Here is a 22,451-nt window from a genome sequence, read left to right on the forward strand (position 1 = left end):
ACATCCCAAGTATGTGCCACATGATGTCTCACCACTTGATGAGAGATAAAGGTTGGTTTGAGGCATGGAGAAGCACCCCCACCGATGGGATGTCTAGACACTCAATCTTGTTTTGACTTCCATATTGGTGTGCGAGTTGAAGATAAATCATCTGTTAGACGTCATGCATATCTTCAAGAATGTTGAAAAAAATATTTGGGACCATTTAATTGGTAAAAGAGATACAAGGGTGAAAGGGATGACTTACAAAACATTGGACGCCTTCAAAGTGCATGCCCATTTGTAAGTGGTGAGAGTGGTAACATGGTCCTACCAAAGGAACCATGGGTATTAACCAAGGAGCACAATAAAGTGAAAAATTTCATTTCCTCTTTTCAGACACCAATGAGAGTGCCTTCGCAAAGACCAAAAAGAAAGGAGAGGTACAATTATATGTCCTCAAGACACATGATTGGCACAAGATTTTACAGGTATATAAATACTCACTTATTCATTTTCTCTTTATGGTACATAATTTATAGGCTCACATACTAACTTCCATTATTTTCTATGTATAGTTTATTCCTCCAATTGCTATAGTTGGTTGAGGTGACAAGAAGATGAGAGGGGCTATTTACAAAATGGAAAGCTTGGTGAGATATGGATCTTTTCTTTAATTCACTAGCTAAGTTATATTAAATATTAAGTATTTTTATGCAATCACAAGTTATGTATAATAAATAGTACACATGATTTCTATGTATGTAGGTACATATCCTTAAAGGACAAATCCTACATCCATTGAGATGGCTCGTCTCAATGCTATTGAGGCAGTGTGTATGATCGAGGAAAACTTTCCTAGAACAATTCTCACAAACCAATTGCATCTTGTGGTGCATTTGGTTGCTCTTGTGGTGCATTTGGCTGCTGAAGTGGCGTTGTTCATGTTCGATGGATGTTTTTTCTTGAAAGGTTCATGAAAACCTTAAAGGAATTTTTGAGATAAAGAGAAATTCCAAAAGCAAGCATGGAAGAGGGATGGTTGATGCAAGAGTCTCTTGTGTATATCTCAAAACATCTCTATTGTATATATCCTTCCATGCCACGATTGTGGAGAAATAAGGAGGATGACCGACTAATCACTAATGTGCCACACAAGGAAAAGAAAGGCAATGAATAATGGATGAAGCATTATGCCAAAAGATGAATACACTTTGCATTCTAAATCTTCCCATCATGGATAAGTAGATTGGGAGATACAAGGATGAAATAAATAGACAAAAGGATGAGAGAAGAGATTTCAAAAGAGAAAATAGACGCTTGCCATTCCCTCTCAGCTTAGAACCTCTACCAAATGTGATTAATATAGAATGGCTTCATAGGGCAATATCGATGGCATCAGAAAATGCATTGGAGAGATGATCACAAGAGAAGAGCATGAGTATGCATGAGGATGTGACCCTCAAGTAAGTATATTCTTGATCTCTATCTCATGCTTCAATTGTTATATACCTTGTTTAATGCACTATATTGAATGTCATGCTTTTGTTTAATGTTAGTCAAACTATATAATGCAATATGGTTAGAGGGAAGGCACTTTTTCACGCAACATGTGTATTCTAAAAGAAGCACATTTGATTGTGGGTGTGATGGTAACTTTTGAGCAAGAAAGTTGAGCTAGTAGACATGATACCAATGTCATAGAGGACAATCTTGAGTATTGTGGAACTATTCAAGATATTCTTGATGTTGGGTTTGGAGCTATGCATATTTTATGGAAAATGGTTCAAGGTGGTATATAGAGGTGCTTAAGCAACCGTGAAGAAACATCAAAATACGTTTTTTAAAGTTGATTCCACCAAGTTTTGGAATGATGAGAAAGATACTTTTGTACTACCTCAACATTCTCAACAATTTAGTAACCGATAAATCTTGATTTAGTATTAAAAAATGTAACCCCTTTGCTTTGTGATTTTAGGTTATGTTTTATGCCGATCGAATTGATCCAAAGTGGTGGTATGTTATACAAGTTTCCCCTCGTTCAAAATATATCTTTCAAGATCAAGATGTTGAGGCTAAATCTCTGGATGAGGTGCAAGTAAAACCTCCAATCGACTCATTGGATGAAGATGATGAAGAAAACAACTTAGAGAAGTGTAACATACCCATCTTCACTAATAAAGAAATGTCCATGTAATTATGAGTTTTTATGGTATAAATATCAATGATTTTATTATTGAGTCATTTCTACTTAGAATCTTCAAATTCTGAGCCCAAATTCAGAATCTGCGCGTGATTCTACCCTAATATAGGATTTTACAGCATCCAAAACGGACACCGGATCAAGCCTATACGCTAATTTCAATCATTTTAGTTTAAAAACGGCGACCTTTAAACCTTAATAAATGCACGACCGCATGTCCGATTGACAAACGGTCTGAACCCTTACGACCAGGAGAACCTCCTGGACAAAAAAATTTCGCCCCCCGGGGCGGTCCGGCACGCAAATCGAGGCGAGCGCCCCAAATTTGGATACCCCGTCCCAAAATTTGGTTCGTACACACTAACTAGGGTGCCCGTACGATGGACGCCCAAGAACCAAAGGACGGCCGCCCACTGTATGGTCCACGCGTACCCTTACGTGGACACCCATGCTGCCCCAGACCAGATAAGGTACATGCGTACCACTCCTTTCCCGGACAACCGACACCGTACCTTTCTCCTAGACCCATGCAGGCCACTGATCCATAGCCTTTGAAGGTACACCGTCCTTTCGTCCTTGCTTTGCGCAGCGCCCGTACCCTCACCCCTCAGCTATATAAACCCCCACCGGGGTGCTCCACAGACGGCACGCACTTCTGTGTAGCGTATGCCCTATTGTATCACCGTCCGTACCGCCGTCCATCCCTGTGTAGCGTACTTGCTGCAGTACAGCCGCCCTTGCAGCCACCCCTCTCACACCCCCTCATTTGGGTCTTTTCAGATAAGCCAATTTTCCTCCATCCCCCTCTTCCTTAGAGGCAGTGTCCTTAACTCTTCTCCCCCCCCCACCGTGTGAAGAGACTTCCAGCAGCCCCTCCCAGCCCTCTCCACGTTTTTGCCCTTAAGGACATCTCACAATTCCCCCCCCCCCCATTTGCGTAGACTTTAATAAGGGTTTTTTGCCTCAAGAAAGGGTTCGTGCGCCATATTCTTTTGCTCATACGGTGAGCAAACGAGCTCGGAATTCAGATCCGACTGAAGTGTTTTGATCACAGCGAGCTCTACAAGGCGACGCCTAAGATGGCCTCATCTCGGAGACGACAAAATATTGCCTCAAGAGGAGCACGCAACAACGAGATGGGGGAAGATGCGCCCAATGCGGCTCTAGTCCTCCCTTTTCAAGCCCCTCAAGGAAACAGTGGCCAGGTTAGCTTGGTTAATTTTTAAAAGAAGAGATTTTCTTGAATTAGTTTTAATGAATGGTGTCTTTTCCTTTTAAAATGATGACATAAAAATTATATGAAGTTACGAATTATGTGATGTTATATTCAATAAACTGCGTTGAAATTGTTATCTTCATGAATTGTGAATGCTATATTTGGTAATTGCATTTGAAGTTGTTATCTCTAGAATTCAAGATTTTTTTTGGCTTCAACGCTAACTCCGTTCCGTGCTTGTGTAGCTGGGCGGCGTCGTTAGCAAAGCCCGGGAATGGCCCAAGGTATCCCTCATACCTTTGGGAGAATAAGGATCGCCGATTGAGGCGAGAGATTATGAGGCTGCCTAGTTCTGAGAACCCAGGCTAGTGCGATAAATAAGCCCACCCTAGTGTGCAGCCATCCGTCTGAGGGGCGGGAGGATCTAGCGATGGGGATCCTGAGAGGGCAACAGGCCGGCTTGAGTCCTCGCCCCAGCGATGAGGTGTATGGTCTCGTAGGGTTTTGCCCAGCATGTAGAGGCTAGAAGGCCGAATTCTAGATCACCAGCAGAATAAGAATAAGAATAAGAGAGCCAGTTTGGCTTGTATGAAATTGGTTCATGTATAAACTTTTTATATAATTACATCTTGTCTTTGGTATGATTGTATTGCGTAAGAAGGCTGTTTTAACAAACCTTGTAAAAAAGGGTCTTAATTAAGGAATATGCTTATTTATGTCAAACAGTGTGGTAGGATTAATTAGAAAACAAATTGATGCGTGAGTAGGGTGAAAAGTGGGAGGATAGAATGCCCGGACGGCACCATCCTACGGACGGGTGGACCCGATTAGTCGGGTAGCTTTCCAATAGATTAAGTGAAAGCCCTACGTTAGATAGTTAGGTTCTTGGGCAACTCTATTCTAGAAGACTAGGCCAGCGGCTGTGCCTTGCATAAGATGAGGAAAAAAGCGTTGTCTCTAGAAATCAAGTCTCTAGTAGTTGCCCAATTTATGATCAATTGCCCTATGGGTGATTTGATGTTTAGAAAATCACGCTCCCCTTGCGGGATAGAGCTAGGTCATACCTATGAATCATATCCTTGAATCTCTACAGGGTCAAGGTGTCGATGAATAGGAAATTTTTCCCAAGATAAGAGTTAGCGGACTATCTTAAGTGTTTCTCCCATTTTAGAAGGGAGGAACCTTACAATTGGTATCAGAGCCAATCTTAGCTCCTAGGAATTGTCATTTAAGGATTGTTTTGCAATGAATGTTTTACCTAACATAATGCTAATTAGTAAAAACACCCTACTAAAACAAATAAGTTGAATTGATGTTTGAATGACTGTAGGAAGAGGAAGATGCCTACTCCAAGTTTTTAGTTTTCCAATGCATCTTCGGGACTGCTAGTCACTCCTCGAATTTTGAGTTCCACGACACCATGGTGCAGATATTAGAGAAGATATCCCTCCCTCATTTCTCTCGTATTCAAAGAGGATGGGGTAGAGATTTCTGGAGTCGTGGGCCGAGATACTTCTTCATCCGAGCAGATCAGATTGGGAACCTCACCACCGACCTTAAGCGGATTCGTTGGATTGAAAAGCTGAAGATGATCCGCTTATTTTGGTTCGTCGGTACTCCCAGGGCCGACACCTCGGTGACTATAGAAAAGCTGAAGATGATCCGCTTATTTTGGTTCGTCGGTACTCCCAGGGCCGACACCTCGGTGACTATAGATGGGGTTCACATACCTCAGGATCGTTGGGTGTATGACAAAGTGATGCAGGTCTTACCTGCTGATAGAATAGCGGTGTTGGGATCTACCCCAATCCAGAGTTTACCACCCTTTCCATCAGTTTTTAGAGTCTTAGAAACTACAGCGGAACCCCCATATTTCACCTATGTGGACCGCTCTACCCTTATGTCATAGTCAAGCCTAGGAATTCCCCTTGATGTCAAATGGGGGATTTTTTTTTGCGAGCTTTTTTTGCCGAGCTTTTTGGAGCAATGAACAAGGAGTCCGAGCTTTGCAAAGGACCATGAACTTACTATGAGCTTTGTAAAGGACCAAGAACTTACTTACATATAAATAACAAGCTTTGAAAGATCAACAATATAAATTTCAATCTTTTGATCCACATCATACTTATTGATATAATTACATATATTCATATATGTAACTAAATTCATGCACCTTATACATATACACATACAAAATATACATATACATACATACATGCAAGAGCTACCTACATACATACTAACATATATACATGCATACATACATACATACTTTCTTACTTACTTAAATATAAAAAACAATCCTTTAAAGATAAAAAATATATATATCGATCTGTAAAGTTCCAAACCATGAAAATCTCGATTACAAAGTCTTTGATCCACATCATACTTATTGATATAATTATATATATACATATATCTACCTAAATTCATACACCTCATACATATACATATACATACATACATATATACAAGAGCCACCTACGCAGCACTAACATATATACATACATTGCATACATACATACTTTCTTACTTACTTAAATATAAAACACAATCTTTTAAAGATCAAAAATGTATATATCGATCTTTAAACTTCCAAACCATGACAATCTCGAATACAAAGTCTTTTGATCCACAAATTATAGCATTCTAATTATAGCATTCTTCTACATGTCATCCCGACCTAATGAGAAATCTCCCAGACATGCTTTGGCTACCTCCATGTCATTCTCTATCCCCATATAGTGCCTTTTTAACTCTTGGCATGCACGTCCCAAGCCTCCACATCCCGCAAAAACGTCCAAGACACTATCTCCTTCACTTGAGAAGGTCTCCACTAGCCACCTACAATGAAATACAATCATAAACGTGCATCTAAGTATTTTGAAAAAGTAGCTATGAAAATGACCAGAATGAAAATTATCTCACCTAAAGAACATAGGAGATCTTTCTGCACCACCTCGAATGTAGCGCTCCAAGACCATTGTGCGTTGGAATGGATGCTTCTTATTCTTCTCAAAAATGAAATTTCGTTGAGCATTGAATAACTTCTTTGAAACATTTTGCCCAGCCTCACGATCAATAATAGGGACATGGCAATTTACTCGATAGAACATACTAAGCGCCAATGTATCCACCTACCATAACGAGAAAACATTATGTTTGGATATCCATACCACATAACATGTATACACAAAGGGAAATATTTCAGAGATTATGACTTACCCGTTCTCCATTGTCATACAAATAACTTGATTCCACACTCGAGATTCCACATGAACAGACATTGTTCGATGGATGACCAATCCAACTTTCTTTCCCATGGAATATATTTTAGGAAGTTGATCCATTAGACTCAAACACACAAACCAACCCTCATCAGCCACAAACAAACCAACAAAACTGAGTGTGGCACGTATCAATGATGAAGAAACTTGATTCCATGAGGGACACCCATCTGTATCTACATCAACAACCTGTAAACCTGTAGGAAAGTCAGCCCATACGAGGCGAGCCACTGTATCTGAGGGAGCACCTCTATGAGATAGAGCCTTGGGAATCTTCATCAAGAATTCTTCCACACTACATAAAAGATTTATGATGTTTGGTTTTGGTAAGTACAACTTGGAAAACTAATTATATGGTGAAATTTTTCTTTTTACCTATCTGAGCCCTCCGAAAGAGTGTGGATGTCTACCAGCAATATGTGTGAAAAACATCTCTCACCTGCAAGTAAACAAGACAAAAAATGAGATGCATTTCGAAAGCACACACTTCTCAAAATAAATTTGCAATGGAAAGTACTCTTACTAGTCATGTCCATGATGTCACGTTGTCCTGACACCTCCCCCTCTTGAAGATGCTCTGGAGGGTCTCTCTCTTGATCTTCATTTGTGGGGTCTCCCTCTTGAACATCATGCATAATGTCAAGACGTCTCTTTGTTCGCCTCTCACGTTGCACTTGAGATGATGTAGATGTATGCTCTTGGTGTGATTGTGGCACTCGTGACAGTGGTGTGGATGGTTTTGGGGCCACGCGCGAGGATCCAACTACTGGAGACTGGGTCAAGATTGTTGGCTGTGGGGAAGGTATTCTAGAGTTTTCTTGAGTTGGGGGCTCTCTTTCAAGCTCAGATTGGCAATTCTTAAATTCTTCAAGAAATAGATCAAGATAATTAGTAAAAAGGTAAAAATCCCCATACCTTTTTGTATATGTATATGTACATAGATGTATATGTATCTATGTATATGTATATGTACATGTATGTGTATGTGTATATGCATATGTATATGTATATGTATATGTATGTAGGTATGTATCTATGTATATGTATAGGTATGTATATGTATGTAGGCATGTGTCTATGTATATGTATGAAGGTATATGTATCTATTTATATGTATATGTATGTAGGTATGTATATATCAAAACTTAACAATGTTTCTTTAAAATCTAACATGCCAAATCTTAAATGTAACATGAACTTTGTATGTATGTAGGAATTTAGTGTATGTGTGTAGGTATGTATTTATGTATGCATATGTATATATACATATGTATTTGTATATGTATATATCTGTATGTATATGTATCTAATATGTATATGCATATGGATAGTTTACATATGTATAGGTAGGAAGGTTTACATAAACATATACATTTACATTTACATGCATATAATTCAGTAGAAAGCAAAAAAGTACCTTTTTCTAGGAGCTCCTCACTTGGAGGCACATGATTTAGAGGATAGTCCAACCACCAAGGACATCTCTTAGATTCCCAATCAGAAACCCCTCTCTCAACCCATTCCTTCGGGTACATTGTTTCCGAGGAATTTGGATCTACCCATTCTTTGATTGCTTCCGTCTCTTCGTCCATTAGACCTTGGCCAATGAGTAGCTGCACCCACCTACATGTCCAAAATAAAACAAACAGTACTAAAATATTTTTTTAAAAGCGTATATGTATTTTCTACAAAAATGTAATGGCATTAGAAGATATATACCTATAGACAACCCTCTTTGCGGCATTCTCCACCTCAGGTTGCTTTTGGCCTTCCTTTACTTTTCCAATCTTTGCCCACACCTCATGAAAAGCCCATGGTATGTGTTTCGATCGCTCCTCTTGCACCCATTGCATAAATGGTGGGATGTAGACAACATCATCATATACCAATAAACCCTCCAAAATAGAGTCTGCCTCCCCTATTATCTCTTCCGAATACAACTCTTTCTTCATATGCAGCAACGTCTTTTTGTTATCCCCAAACATCTCTGAAATTACCTTGTCCTTTGCCCTCCCGGTCATAAGCATTTGAAGCAATTCCGTCTTCCTATTTCAGCATCATACCAAAACCATAAGAGATTAGATATTAAGGTTAGTTTATGTTAAGGGAGGTTTATTGACATGTGACATACCTTTGAGTTGAAATCCGAGATATGGCGACTGTGTAGAGCTTTTCTTTGGTCAGAGCAACCAATCCCTTCTTGGACCAATTATAGTTATATACGAGTTGAAAGAATGCATCACCATTGGATGGGTTTGCAATTATGAGCATCTTGTATGCTCTATCTCGAAATGTTTGCTCTACACCACGTCTGGCTTTCTCACATTTTGTCTCATATTCTTGCAACCCCATGGCATGTCTATCAATGCATGATATAGCTTGCTTCACCGCATTTTCAAACGGTGTCTACGTATAACGAAAAGGACTCATTATCACTCACACGATTAAAAAACATTGATAATCCGTTTATTAATAAAAGATGGGAAATGCAAACACTACCTTCCACACAAGCTGTGCCAAGATTGTAGCTGGAGCATTGTACCATTGCTCTCCACTTCGTCGCTCCAAACTAAGCTCCATTAAAGCCCACCTCCTTACGTCTTCACCAAGGTAGTCCAATATGGATGATTTGTCCGCCATTCCAAATCGTTGAAACATGAAGATCTCATGTGACAATGTGGGTGTAACACTAGTGCGCACCAATCTGTGTTGTAAAGAGTCACAATGAGCTAAGAACTTAACCATGACTTCACAATGTCCATAATTAAGTAGAGAGAGATCACTTACTCATTTTGAGATCGCAAAGCCAATAGCAATTCTCCTTCTTGCTTCTTGTCCACAACCAAAAATTGACATTTGACCCGGACATGGCGTGAGGGGCTATGAGACCAAGCTAGAGAAAGCAAAATAAAGATATTACAATATATTACTTTTAATGTTGCATAAAATCACTCTATGACATTCAAAAGAACATACCTTCGCGCACTCGAGACATCCATGCCTTCACACGATGATTGCCATCCCATACAAGAAACTTCTTACCACTGAGATCCTCCCACTCAGTTCCTCTGATTTCATCCTCAAATCTGTCATGTTGTACCACCCAGTTTGGTCCCCATTCTTGCAAGTCTATTTGTGTGACCGCGAAATACATAGAGCTTCCTGGACGTGTAAGTGAAACTAAAAAAGGAGGAGATGCTTCGACATAACCATGGCAGTGAAAAGAATCACGAAACACCTCAAGTTGGGTAGAAACTGTACGGATGGATTCATTTGGAATCAGCCTGCATAAAGGGACCAATGGGGTAGAGGAATTGCGTTGCACAAAAAACTTAGTGAATACATCACCAAGCAATCCCAATTCAATAGATTTTCCAAGAAGCCTTCTATGGGTCTCCCCTTGACCAGTACTAGATTCAGGAATCTTTGTGTGAGTTGGAGGAGGTGAGCTCATTTCGTTCTCCAACACAAGCACTTCTTCCTCATGACCAAGAGAATTATGCGCTTCTGTTTCCTCTCTAACAGGAGATACATGTGAGGACAAAGGTGTCCGTGATTGAGCTTCCTCGCTAAGAGTCAAACAAACACGCCCAGATATTAGTGAGTATCCCCTGTTGTCTGTAAGACACACACAACAAGCCCAAGTAAGCATATCTAAAACAAGCACAAGCACTTCTTCCTCATGACCAAGAGAATTATGCGCTTCTGTTTCCTCTCTAACAGGAGATACATGTGAGGACAAAGGTGTCCGTGATTGAGCTTCCTCGCTAAGAGTCAAACAAACACGCCCAGATATTAGTGAGTATCCCCTGTTGTCTGTAAGACACACACAACAAGCCCAAGTAAGCATATCTAAAACAATAAAACACAATCTCAATAGAATCTTGGCTATTCACATCATATACCTTTCTTAGTCTTTGCCTGTTGTTTTCCTGCTTTTCTTGGAGCCATCTTCCTTTCTTTTGCCCTGAATATGAGTAGCAAAAAGTTTGAGCTGAATCACACATAAACCCTACTTCATGTATATAGGAAAACATCAACCTCACACACAAACATCTCCTACTAGTGTGTGTGTGTGTGGGGAGAGAGAGAATAGCATAGACATGAAGTGAAGCCACGGATTATATTGAAGAGCTAGAGTTGCAAAATGGGCTCTTCTGGTTAGAGTGCACATTTGAGGAGAAACCAATAAACCTGAGCTTCCTAGCTTAATACAAGAGCCATTGAAGGAGCTAATATATATTGGCTGTTCATGGTGGCAGTGATGCAAACCCATTGCAGTGTTTCGTCCGAGAGGACCATGATATAAGCGTACAAGGACGTGCAGGTGCAAGAACCATTATGCAAGCCTTACTACTGAGAAATGCACCCGACCTCATCTGCCCATTTCTTCGTCATCATCATTACGATGATCCATAGCCAAATGTGAGCTCAAATTCATTGTGCCATATGTTCAAGCAATGCGTACAAGAAATGAACCATTCAAATGGGACTTACACGACTCTCTGTTGTGTGAGCTTGTGCTTTAAAGTTTCCTATTCCTATTGGGAGAAGTAAAGGTAAGCCTAATGTATCTAATATTTGAATGGGAGTAAAGGTGCTAAGCCTAAGGACGTAAAGGTAAGCCTAAGGTATCTAACATTTCAATGGACGTAAAGGTAAGCCTAAGGTATCTAACATTTGAATGGGAGTTAAAAAATTCTATGTTGTGTATAAATTCACATGACCTCTATGCTATGTATATATTATATGGCTAAAGGTTGTGGTAGAACTAAAGTACTTAATGTTTATAGGAAAAGGTAAACATAAGGTACCTAACATTTAGGTTCCTTTAGGTGCCCACCCACCCACCTCCCCTCTCCTATGTACATCTTGATGCTTCCACCCCAGGCAATGTGTGCCCTCTTTTTCTAGAGCGCCAACGCACAATATTGTGCTCCAATAGCCCCTATACCTGCATTCGAGAGAGCAACATTCCAAATGCAAGAGATAAGGAGAGTTCTCAACCATTGTTACCCGCCTACGCTAGAGATAAGGAGAGATACCCGCCTACGCTAGAGATACGCTAGAGATAAAGGAAAAATATCAATGTTTTCGGAATACGCTAGAGATAAAGAAAAATATCACTGGAAAAAATTGTTGCTCGAATTCTGCAGAGAACCTTCCAAACGCATGGGTAAGCGAAACCTTCCAAATGCAATGGTCGCTCGTGCATTTCCACCCCCCGGCAGAGCCAGGGGATGGTCTGCGCTAGGACCATCCCCCGGCTCTGCCGGGGGGGGAGGAAATGCACGAGCATGGCTTATTAAGGTCGTCTTCTCCAGCAAAACGTCTGTGCGACGCCTGTGTCTGGGGCAGCGCTGGCCGCAACGCCTCCTCAACAAAACGTCCAGCGACGCCTGTGTCTTCGCCTCCACCTCCTGCACCACCTCCACCTCCTCAAACGCCACCGGCTCAACCTCTACATCTGCTCATACACGCCTCCATCGCCTCTCCTCCAGCATGTCCACTCCCCCGGCAGAGCCTGGGGATGGTCTGCGCTAGCGCAGACCATCCCCAGGCTCTGCCGGGGGAGTGGACATGCTGGAGGAGAGGCGATGGAGGCGTTTCGGCCAGCGCTGCCCCCGTCTCCTCACACTTGACCTTCTCAACATAGTGTCCGCCAACGCCACAAACTGGACGTCCTCAACACCATCACCGCCTACGAAAGCTACAACGTACACCTCCAACGAAGCCGCTGCCGGTGCACAGAAAAGAAGAACAGAGAAAAATGGAGAAATGAAAAAAAAACTCACCTCTTCTCTTGCATTCGTCTGCCTGCTTGCTGAATTGAAAGTATCCTTCATGTACCCTAAATATCTCTTTTCTTCGTGTACCCTTTAAACTAAGCACCACATATGTGTGTGTGGCCTAAAACATACTTAGCCTAAAAATAGATACATATACACACACATATATATATGTCTAAAAATGTATTAAGCTATATGTGTTTTATTGTACACACGTACATTTTATAGTTTAGGCTATTTAAATATGTATATATATATTGATGTTAATAAATGTGTGTGGTGTGTGTGTAGCCTACTAGATATATAATCTAATATATTTGTATATCCTAAAATAAGTAAAAGACTAGTCTCTTTGTAAATACATACACACACTAAAATACATATATCCTCGTCGGGGGATTCTTAGCCTAGAATATATACAATATAATAATATAAATATAAACATGTGTGTATGTGTATTTACATATATCCCCATCCGGGGTTCTTAGCCTAGAATTTATACAATATAATAATATAAATATAAACATGTGTGTGTGTGTATTTACAAAGAGATAAGCTTTTTATTAAAATAACACTTAGAATCAATAAATGTATATATTTGTGTATTTTTTTATATATTTGTAGATACATATATATTTGTATATTTTTTATTAAAAAATTTGATCGTGGTCATTCTTAATCGTGATTGCTCCACCTTGTTTTATCATTTCAACCACCTACATTCTCAATCGTGATTGCTCCACCTTGTTTTATCATTTCAACCTCCTTCATTCTCAAATCGTGATTGCTCCACCTGTTCCTTCGTTTTTATATTTTCATTTCACATTTTCGTCTCTCCTATCCTTTCTGTTTCACATTTTCGTCTCTCCTGTCCTTTTTCTGCATCTTCATATTGCCTTCCCTATGGAGCACACTGTTACCTTTGAGTGGGAGCTTGATGGCAGTAGCAAAAAATCTCAAACTTTAATACTTCTCCACCAGACCACGCTTGTCAGTCTCACGGATATCTACAAGGGTTTTTGCCTTCTTCACACGCCCTTTCTGGAGTGAAAGCTACTAGGACCGATGGAAGCCTACAGGAAATCATCGCTCATTATGATATGGAGGGCAATAAAAACTACCTCATAGATATTTCTCGAAGTAAAACATATATGCTACAATGTAGTCCTCTTTGTACTGCTGATAGTCTTGATTCTAGTGCTGACGACATTGCCCAAGATGTCCGACATTTGGAGAGTTCAGTGGATAAAGAATTAGGGACACAAAACACCCATGTTCATATCTCGAGCTCCTCCTCTGAGAGTGACTTGAATGGCTCAGCAACTATTTTGCAACCAGGTGAAGGCACAAGCAATCCAAAAGGTTCAAAGCACAAGATCTCTGAAGATGAATGTATTGCTTCAGAGAGTATACTTTCGGTTCTTCGTAAGAAGGAGCAACCTTCTCTTCTGCGTTCATTGTTGGAAAAAGTTACTCGAGTCATCCAAGTCCAGGAGGTGCCAAGACATTATGATGGTGATTCCATCCTAGAGTTTCCACCAACATATGGCAAAATAGGAAATATGGATGGAATGGAGCAAAAATATGATGGTCACCTATGGACACGTCCAGTAACATCAAACATGTCTGTAAGTTGTACCGTGCGTATTAGCTATTGTGTTGGTACTTTGGAGTGCCATAGGCTCAGCTATCCTTTTTACTTGAACAATAAAAGGTATAACAACACCTTCTTTCATGGACATTTGACAAAAAAGATTGCAATTGGACTTTTGACAGAGGATGAGAAATCTAAAATAGTTTGTCACTTTTGTCGCAAAACTGCACATTGTGTGCAAGTGTGTAGATGTATTGTGTATTACGTAATGCCTCGTGACACAACTATTACAAGAATGATGCTCCACACTGGGCTGCATGAATATCCAGTTCAGCCAGGAACTTCAAGGTCAATGTTGGAGCGCGTGAAAATGTTTGTTTCTCAAGTGCTGAAAACCCAGAGAAGTGCTGGTCCTCGAAAAATACAGATGGATATTGTGAAGGATATGCTATTTTCCTCCATGATGAATCAAAATGATGAGCTACCTACAAGTATTGGGGATCATGAGCTCTGCAATTTTTTGGAGGAGTTGAGTCCTCTTGTGGAAAACCAGAGGTGAGTATTCACTCTATAACTTAATTATATTTGGAAGTATTTTTCTACATTCGGTCCTCTCTTTATTATGAAATTATGTTTTTTTAGGTTTAGACGCATTGTATCCCAGGAGAAAAGAAAATTGATGCCAGCAGGAGAGGGCTTTGATAGCATCCTTCTTATACAGAGAAGATCTCGCTATTCATTTATACAAGGTAGCCGTTTCCCAGGACAAGGTGGCCCTGATGACAAATGTTATGTCTTTAAGATGTCTTTGCGAGGACCAGCATCAGGCGTGGACTTGGTGAATCGTATGCGGTGTGACAGTGGAGGTGACTTGTCAAAGTCCTGGGTTTTGTTTGATCACACTCATCGAGTTTTTGGTTGGTCAACAATGGCTTGTCATGTTTACGACCCAAGGTGAGACTACGAACTCCAATTTTTTCATTTCTTTCATTTACCTTGAATGATAGCTGACTGAAAAAATTATCTCCAAAATCTTATAGTGTTCAAGAGCTGTTGACAATTGCCACATGCGAAATGAAGGAGGAGGATACAAAAAGCCAAGTACTATTTTGGGAAATGCTGAATAGCACAATGGAGCAATGCGGTTATGCACCCGCACACTTCTATGGGTTTATGGCTGATGAAGCAGGGTCTAATTGGTGTGCAGTTAGGACCGTTTTCAATGGGGGTCCGCACAACATTATGGAGGACAGGGAGCGAACGTGCTTATTCCATTGGAAACAAAGTTTGATGAAGCATGCTAAACAATGCGTGAAGGCAGAAAGTCGACAACACCATATTGACTTGTGTGAAGAATGGAGATTGGCAACCAATAAGGAGTCAGCTTTCTTAAAAAGTAAAGAGATTCGTGAGTGGTGGAGAAATGGACATGTTCATGAGGGAAAACTATCAGTGAGATGGATACGTGGATGAGTTGGTGGGAAGTACGAATAGCACATTGGGGCAACCTCATGTCAAGGGTGAGAAATTTTATAGAGAACTGATATGTTGTATGGATGCATTTGCATTGGAGTCAATTTTATGAATTCTTGTATGAAACCTCTTGTGTGCAGGTGGTCTTAAGCTCGGTGGATTTAGCACAAACCCCTCGAACAAACTTATCTGAAAGTGTACATGGGAGTTGGCTTGCTGGTGAAGGATACAAGGAAAAGGTTAGCTTGTATGATACGTGCATTTCAGATATGGCAAACGCTTTACTACAAAGTGCAAAGCAATATGCATATCAGATGGGGAAGCACAAAGGTGAGGGACCAAGCTTGAGCAAGTTGCTGGACAGGGTAGCAGCAAGGTCAAGACTAACACCACCACAAGTGGCTCGCATGGTCCATGAAACAGTAGCTAATACTCCTATGTATGAGGAATCAAGGCCTCTACATGGAGATAAGGAGACTATTCAACGGAAGAGGGTGAGGACAACGGAATTAGACCAATGCTCACATCGTCCAGGTTATGTCATGCAGAGCAGACATCGTCAAAACCGGGGAACAGTAAGAAGAGTAAGTTTTGGAGATAGATCTAGAACAAACAGTGCAGCAAGTCCCGCTTCAAGGGGAGGACCAAAAAGTCCAATGACTAGAGGAAACAAAGATGTCGGACATGAAGAGCCTAAACAACATTATGGCACAATGAGCGGAGGACAAATGCATGTAAAGGAAGAGGCCGTTGGACGCACAATGTGGGCCATTAGACGAACCCCATTGAACTCAAAAGTCAAATGTTTGGGAGGTATTGATGGAAGACTTAAGTGCAACTCATACATACAGGGAAGCTCTATTGGAGTTGTTGCCCCTAGCTTCTACTTAGAGCGACGACATCCTGGTCCGGGAGGGCCAAAGGCTCAAATGATGTGGTTTTGTCCTTCAGATGTTTCACACACATGGCATGTAGATCCAAACATAATATACAAGCCATCATACCCAGATATGTGGAAAGTGGATGTTGGGACCAACATAACCAGCCAAGAGGTAGATAAATTAGTAAAGGCAGGGTTCAAGTTAGATGTTACTCATGAAGAACCTTTTGTGTCGGGGGTGGGAGAAACGTCCACACAAGCAGCGGGCAACAAAGAAAGTGACAAGAGGCCACATGATGCTACACAGAATACAAAGAGATCAACCAAGTGGAGGCATTGGATTTCCAAAGAAGCAGAAAAGAGGATTGGTAGTGCCGAGGCCATGACAGCGGCAGTCCTTAATGAGAGTGCAATGCAGCCATCCCCCTACTCTATTTTTCATTTGGCATGTGAGAGTGGAGAGGACTATTTAATACACATCAAGGTACAACCTTGGTGTACATGTCCTGATTTCATGCAAAGAGAATCTAGAGGAAAGTCTTACGTTGCATGTAAGCATATCTATTTTGTCTTCTTGTGAGTTTTGGGATTACATAAGAATGAGGATATGGTAATGCATCAACCGACACTATCACCAGAGGAAGTGGACAATATACTATCACGTCCTCGAAGCAAGGATGTTTGTGCTTATACTTAAGCTTTAATCAAGCCTGTTTGTGCCTATACTTAAGCTTTAATCAAGCCTCTCATGTTTGTGCCTACTTAAGCTTTAATCAAGCCTTCCATGTTTGTGCTTACTTAAGCTTGTAAGGAAATGTGAAGTCAATCTTTTTGTAAGAAAATTTGAACCAATATTATTTTTGTCTTGCTTTGGGATGGAGTATACTGTCACGTACTCTAAAGTCTTGTAGGTAGCTTGCGACGCTATGGTAAAGGAGTTATACCAACCAGATATCTTCTTGTAAGGAAATGTGAACTCAATCTTTTTGTAAGAAAACATGAGCCAAGTGTACTTGTTTTTACTTGTGTTGAAATAAACATTGGAAGAAAGGTACATAGATAGGTATTTTTGTGTCTATATTTAAGTTTCTTGGACATAAAATGTGTGTTTATATATAGGAAGGTAGGTATGTAGGTATGTATGTATGTATGCATGCATGTATGTAGGTATATATGTAGGAAGGTAGGTAGGTAGGTAGGTAGGTAGGTAGGCACGCAGGTAGGTAGGTAGGTAGGTAGGTGTGTATGAGAATATACATGTATATATGTATGTATGTATGTGAATGAATATAGGTAGGTAGGTAGGTAGGTAGGCAGGTAGGTAGGCAGGTAGGCAGGTAGGTAGGTAGGCAGGCAGGCAGGCAGGTAGGCAGGTAGGCAGGTAGGTGTGTTTGAGAATATACATGTATATATGTATGTATGTATGTGAATGTATTTATTTCTCTTTCATAAATACTTACTATATAAAAGCTCACCAAAATGTATCATTTTTCTTACAAGCTCACATAAAACTATCTTATCTCCAAAAAGCTCGCCAAATAAAGCTCGCAAAAAAATCAAACCCATGTCAAATAAGACTAATTATATTAGTCTCAGATCTTTGTAATAAAACTTGTTCTTGTAAATATTTGGAAATAAAATAATTTCAATGTTTTACTCTCCAAAAATTAAGTGTTGTGCAAACATGAATCTTGTAATCTTAAAATTGTTTTTACAATGATGGCCAGGACGACCACCCTCCACTTTCCAATGCGCTTTACACCGATACCCAGGAGAAGAAGCTCCTGCTCAAGCAAATGCAACCTCCCTTCTTTAAAGGAGAAGGTTCAAAGGTTGAGAAGGATGCTGAAGTCTCGATTGAGGCGATGGACGATTATTTCTCTGCTGCCGGTACTGGAGTAACAAATCAGTCTATGCTTGCACGGTTTCGTCTCATTGGAGATGCTAAACTCTGGTGGAAACAGTGGTGCCATGACAAGGAAGTCATCGAGCATTCTCAAACGTGGGAAGACATCAAGCAGGCAATGAAGGAAAGATATCTTCCTCCATCCCATGAATCCATAAAGATGAATGAGTTTTTTAGTCTTAGACAGTGCAGCTTAACTCTTGAGGACTACTATTCCAAATTTATTACCCTTCGGAAGTATGCCCCAGCTATGACTACTTCCCAGCAAGTGGTTCGTTTCTGCCAAGGACTAAATGAACCCCTAGATTCCCGCCTTGAAGCAATGAGGCCAAGCACATTACAGGATGCTCTCATACGATCAAAGCCCCTTGTGAAAGAAATGAAGGCTAACAAACCGAAGAATCAAAAGAGATCTTACCCTGAGGCAAACCTTAGAGATCAACCCTACAAGAAACCTCAACAGAATTTCCCCTACTACAACAGAGGGCGACAAGGCAACTCTTTTGCCCCCCGCTCGTATGCTGCTTCTTCCAGAGAAGGCCCTCTGTGTTTTGAGTGCAATGAGCCGGGACACTTTAGAGCCAACTGTCCCAAGATGGCAACATCATTTCCCCAAGGTAACAGAGGAAATCAAGGCCGTGGAACCCCTACCCACCAAGGTGCAAGAGGTAGTGGCCGTGGTGGTAGAGGCCGCGAAGGAGCAGTTGCTAGAACTGCCTGTGTTATAAGTGAAGAACCGACCTTGGAAACGGCTGAAGAAGAGCGCACCATCGTCCATGCGACAGTAGAACACCAAGGTCCGAATAAACAATTTGGTGTAATCCAAACCCCCGCCACTCATCATGGTAAGCCATTTCAGCTTTTGATTGATTGTGGCAGTACCCATTCATTCCTTTCTCCTAGGTGCTTGCAAAAATTAAACTTGAGTCAAAAAACAACTAGAAAAATGATTGTAGAGTTAGCCAGTGGGAAAGAAGTAGTATCTCGCCACTCTATAGGAAACCTTGATTTTGAGCTGGGTAATGAGCAAAACTCATGGTCACTTTAGAGTCTTGCCACTAGGAATTTATGATGGAATCCTTGGGATGGATTGGTTAATTGCAAACAAAGCTAGCATTCATTGTAACCAGGGAAGTATCACTTTTGAAAATGAGCATGGCCAAGTAATATCTGTTCAGGGGATCACAGGAAAACCTAAGTCTAGGGTAGTCAAGGCAAAATATCTTCTCAAGGGAACACGTAAGGGTCAGCAAGTTTTCTTAGTCAAACTCAACAAAGTCATTGAACCTAGTATGGAGACAGAACCCTCTTGGCTCCAAGAATTCTCTGACATCTTCCCTGACGAGCTTACAGGGTTACCGCCTCCTCGAGAAGTCGACCATGAAATCGAGGTGATCCCTGGAGCTCAACCCGTCTCAAAAACTCTCTATAAAATGTCCCTTCCTGAAGCCATTGAACTTAAGGAGCAACTTTCCCAACTCATTGAACAAGGATTCGTACGCCCCAGTAGCTCTCCTTAGGGAGCACCTGTTCTTTTCCAAAAAAAGAAGGACGGGACTCTCCGCCTCTGCATAGATTATCGAGGGCTAAATCAAGTCACTGTCAAGAATAAGTATCCTATCTCTCGCATCGATGAACTTCTTGACAGGCTTCATGGGGCCAAAGTCTTCTCAAAAATAGATTTGAGGTCTGGTTACTATCAGATCAAAGTCAAGGAAGCAGATATACCCAAAACATCCTTCAATACCCGTTATGGCCACTATGAGTTTACTGTAATGTCATTCGGGTTAACCAATGCTCCTGCAACCTTCAACTGCCTAATGCAAGATATATTCCGTCCTTACTTGGATGAATTTGTGCTTGTTTTCTTTGATGACATCTTAATCTACTCCAAATCAATGGAAGAGCATGAGGAGCATGTGCGTAGAGTTCTGCAATTGCTGCGCAGACACAAACTCTATGCCAAGAAGAGCAAATGTACGTTCTTTACTCATCAAATTGAGTATCTTGGATTCATCGTCTCCAAAGATGGTATCTCAGCAGATCCTGCCAAGGTTAAGGATATTCTAGAATGGCCACCCCCTAAATCAGTTCGTGAAGTTCGTGGATTTTTGGGAATCACGGGTTAGTATAGGATTTTTATCAAAGATTATGCCTTGGTAGCTGCACCTTTGACGGATCTACTTAAGAAGGATTGCAAAATAGTGTGGTTGCCAATCCATCAAAATAGCTTTGATCAGCTGAAAGTCATTATTACTTCTGCCCCAGTCTTAAAGCTTCCTGATTTCTCCAAGGAATTTGAAGTGGTTACCGATGCTAGTAGTCTAGCACTTGGTGGTGTCTTAGGCCAAGAAGGAAGACCAGTCGCCTATACTTCCCGCAAGCTGAAGCAATATGAAGCAAACTATGCCACCCATGATTTAGAGCTCTTAGCAGTTGTTCATTGCCTCAAATTATGGAGACATTATCTCTTGGGAGGCAAATTCCAGCTTGTAACTAACCACAAAAGTCTAAAGTGGATCTTCACCTAGCCTAACCTCAACATGCGGCAAAGGAGATGGATTGAAATTCTATAAGAATATGATTTCGACATCAAATTCCGCCCTGGGAAGGATAATGTGGTAGCAGATGCACTTAGCCGCAAATCTTTCTTGAATGCAATTTCAATGCCAAATAATCCCATATTGGTCAAGGTGGAAGAAGTCTCATCTCATGATCCAGATTATCAGAGGATGATAAAGTTAGTAGAAGAAGGGGGACATTCAGAGAAAGAGAAGAATCTAATCAAGGGATACTCCACTCATGAAGGAACCCTCTACTTCAATCACACAGGCTATGTATCCCTAAGGATCGTGCTTTAAAGAATCTAATCCTCCATGAAGCTCATGATAGCCCTGCTGTCTGCAGGACACCCAGGTTATGCAAAAACATTAAATGCTGTAAGAAGGAGCTTTCATTGGGCAGGCTTGAAAAATGAAGTGCTTCGGTACTTGAAAAATGAAGTGCTTCGGTACTTGAAGCAATGTCTCTCATGCCAAAGGATCAAAGCTGAGGATCAAAGCTGAAAGGGTCAGGATGCCTGGAAAACTTCAACCCTTAGATATTCCCCAAATGAAGTGGGAGTGCATTAGTATGGATTTTGTCACAAGTCTCCCCACTGTTCAAGGAGGAATGACTCCATTCTAGTAGTAGTGGACTTACTTACCAAAGTAGCTCACCTTATACCAGCAAAGAAGACCTTCAAAGCTTCTGATGTTGCTCGAATATTCATCAAGGAAGTCCTCAAACTTCATGGTCTCCCAAAAAGGATAGTAAGTGATCGGGATTCTGACTTCACTTCAAAATTCTGGCAGTCTTTATTTCAAGCCCTGGGAACTCAACTTTGCTTTAGCACAGCTTACCATCCAGAGACCGAGATGGCTAGACTGAGAGAGTCAATCAAGTAATTGAAGACATTCTCAGAGCATATTGTGGACGGGAACCAAGAAGGTGGATTCAATACCTTCCTCTGGTAGAATTTGCCTACAATACATCTTATCATCAAAGCATAGGAATGTCACCATTCAAGGCACTCTATGGGCAAGAATACCCGTCTCCTCTAAATTTCTCTGATCCAACCATAAGAGTTGAGGCATCCAGGAAAATGCTCGAAGAAATGGAGGAACAAACCAAGGCAATCCAAAAGGATATTAAAGCTGCCGAAGATCGACAAAAGCTTTATGCTGACAATAAGAGGTCTGAAAGGATCTTCAAGGAAGGAGACAAAGTTCTTCTACGAGTCCGATCCAAACGAAGTTCTCTATCACTCGGGAAATATAAGAAGCTCAGCCCTAGGTATTGTTGTCCTTATACAGTTATCAAGTGTCTAGGTAAAAGTGCCTATAAACTCCAACTCCCAGCCCATATCAAAGACCATAATGTATTTCATGTAAGTTTGTTAAAACCTTATGTCCCTAGTCTCGATCATATTCTTGATGATGAACAAGTTGTAATCCCTACTCAAGGAGTCCTTGAATTACAGCCCAGTAGCATCATAGATTCTAGGGAAAGGCAACTCCAAAATAAAACTCTTGTAGAACATCTAGTTCAGTGGAAAGATTACCCTGAAGAGGATGCAACTTGGA

At 40.9% G+C, this 22,451-nt stretch overlaps 1 protein-coding gene across 1 annotated transcript; it reads right to left on the bottom strand.

Moving 5' to 3' along the window:
* Positions 1-8,606: 8,606 nt before the first annotated feature.
* On the bottom strand, positions 8,607-9,696 carry LOC147603499 (uncharacterized). Its single transcript, XM_086796973.1, has 4 exons — positions 9,473-9,696; positions 9,185-9,389; positions 8,909-9,091; positions 8,607-8,612 (listed from the first exon to the last, which is right to left on the bottom strand). Exons 2-4 carry the CDS (start codon positions 9,341-9,343, stop codon positions 8,607-8,609), a joined length of 348 nt encoding a protein of 115 aa, XP_086653099.1. The 5' UTR covers positions 9,344-9,389; positions 9,473-9,696.
* Between the last annotated feature and the right edge of the window lie 12,755 nt (positions 9,697-22,451).

The sequence above is a fragment of the Cibotium barometz genome, chromosome 64 (assembly GCF_041138505.1).
Source record: "Cibotium barometz isolate CiBa-2024 chromosome 64, ASM4113850v1, whole genome shotgun sequence".
Classification (NCBI taxonomy): Eukaryota; Viridiplantae; Streptophyta; class Polypodiopsida; order Cyatheales; family Cibotiaceae; genus Cibotium; species Cibotium barometz.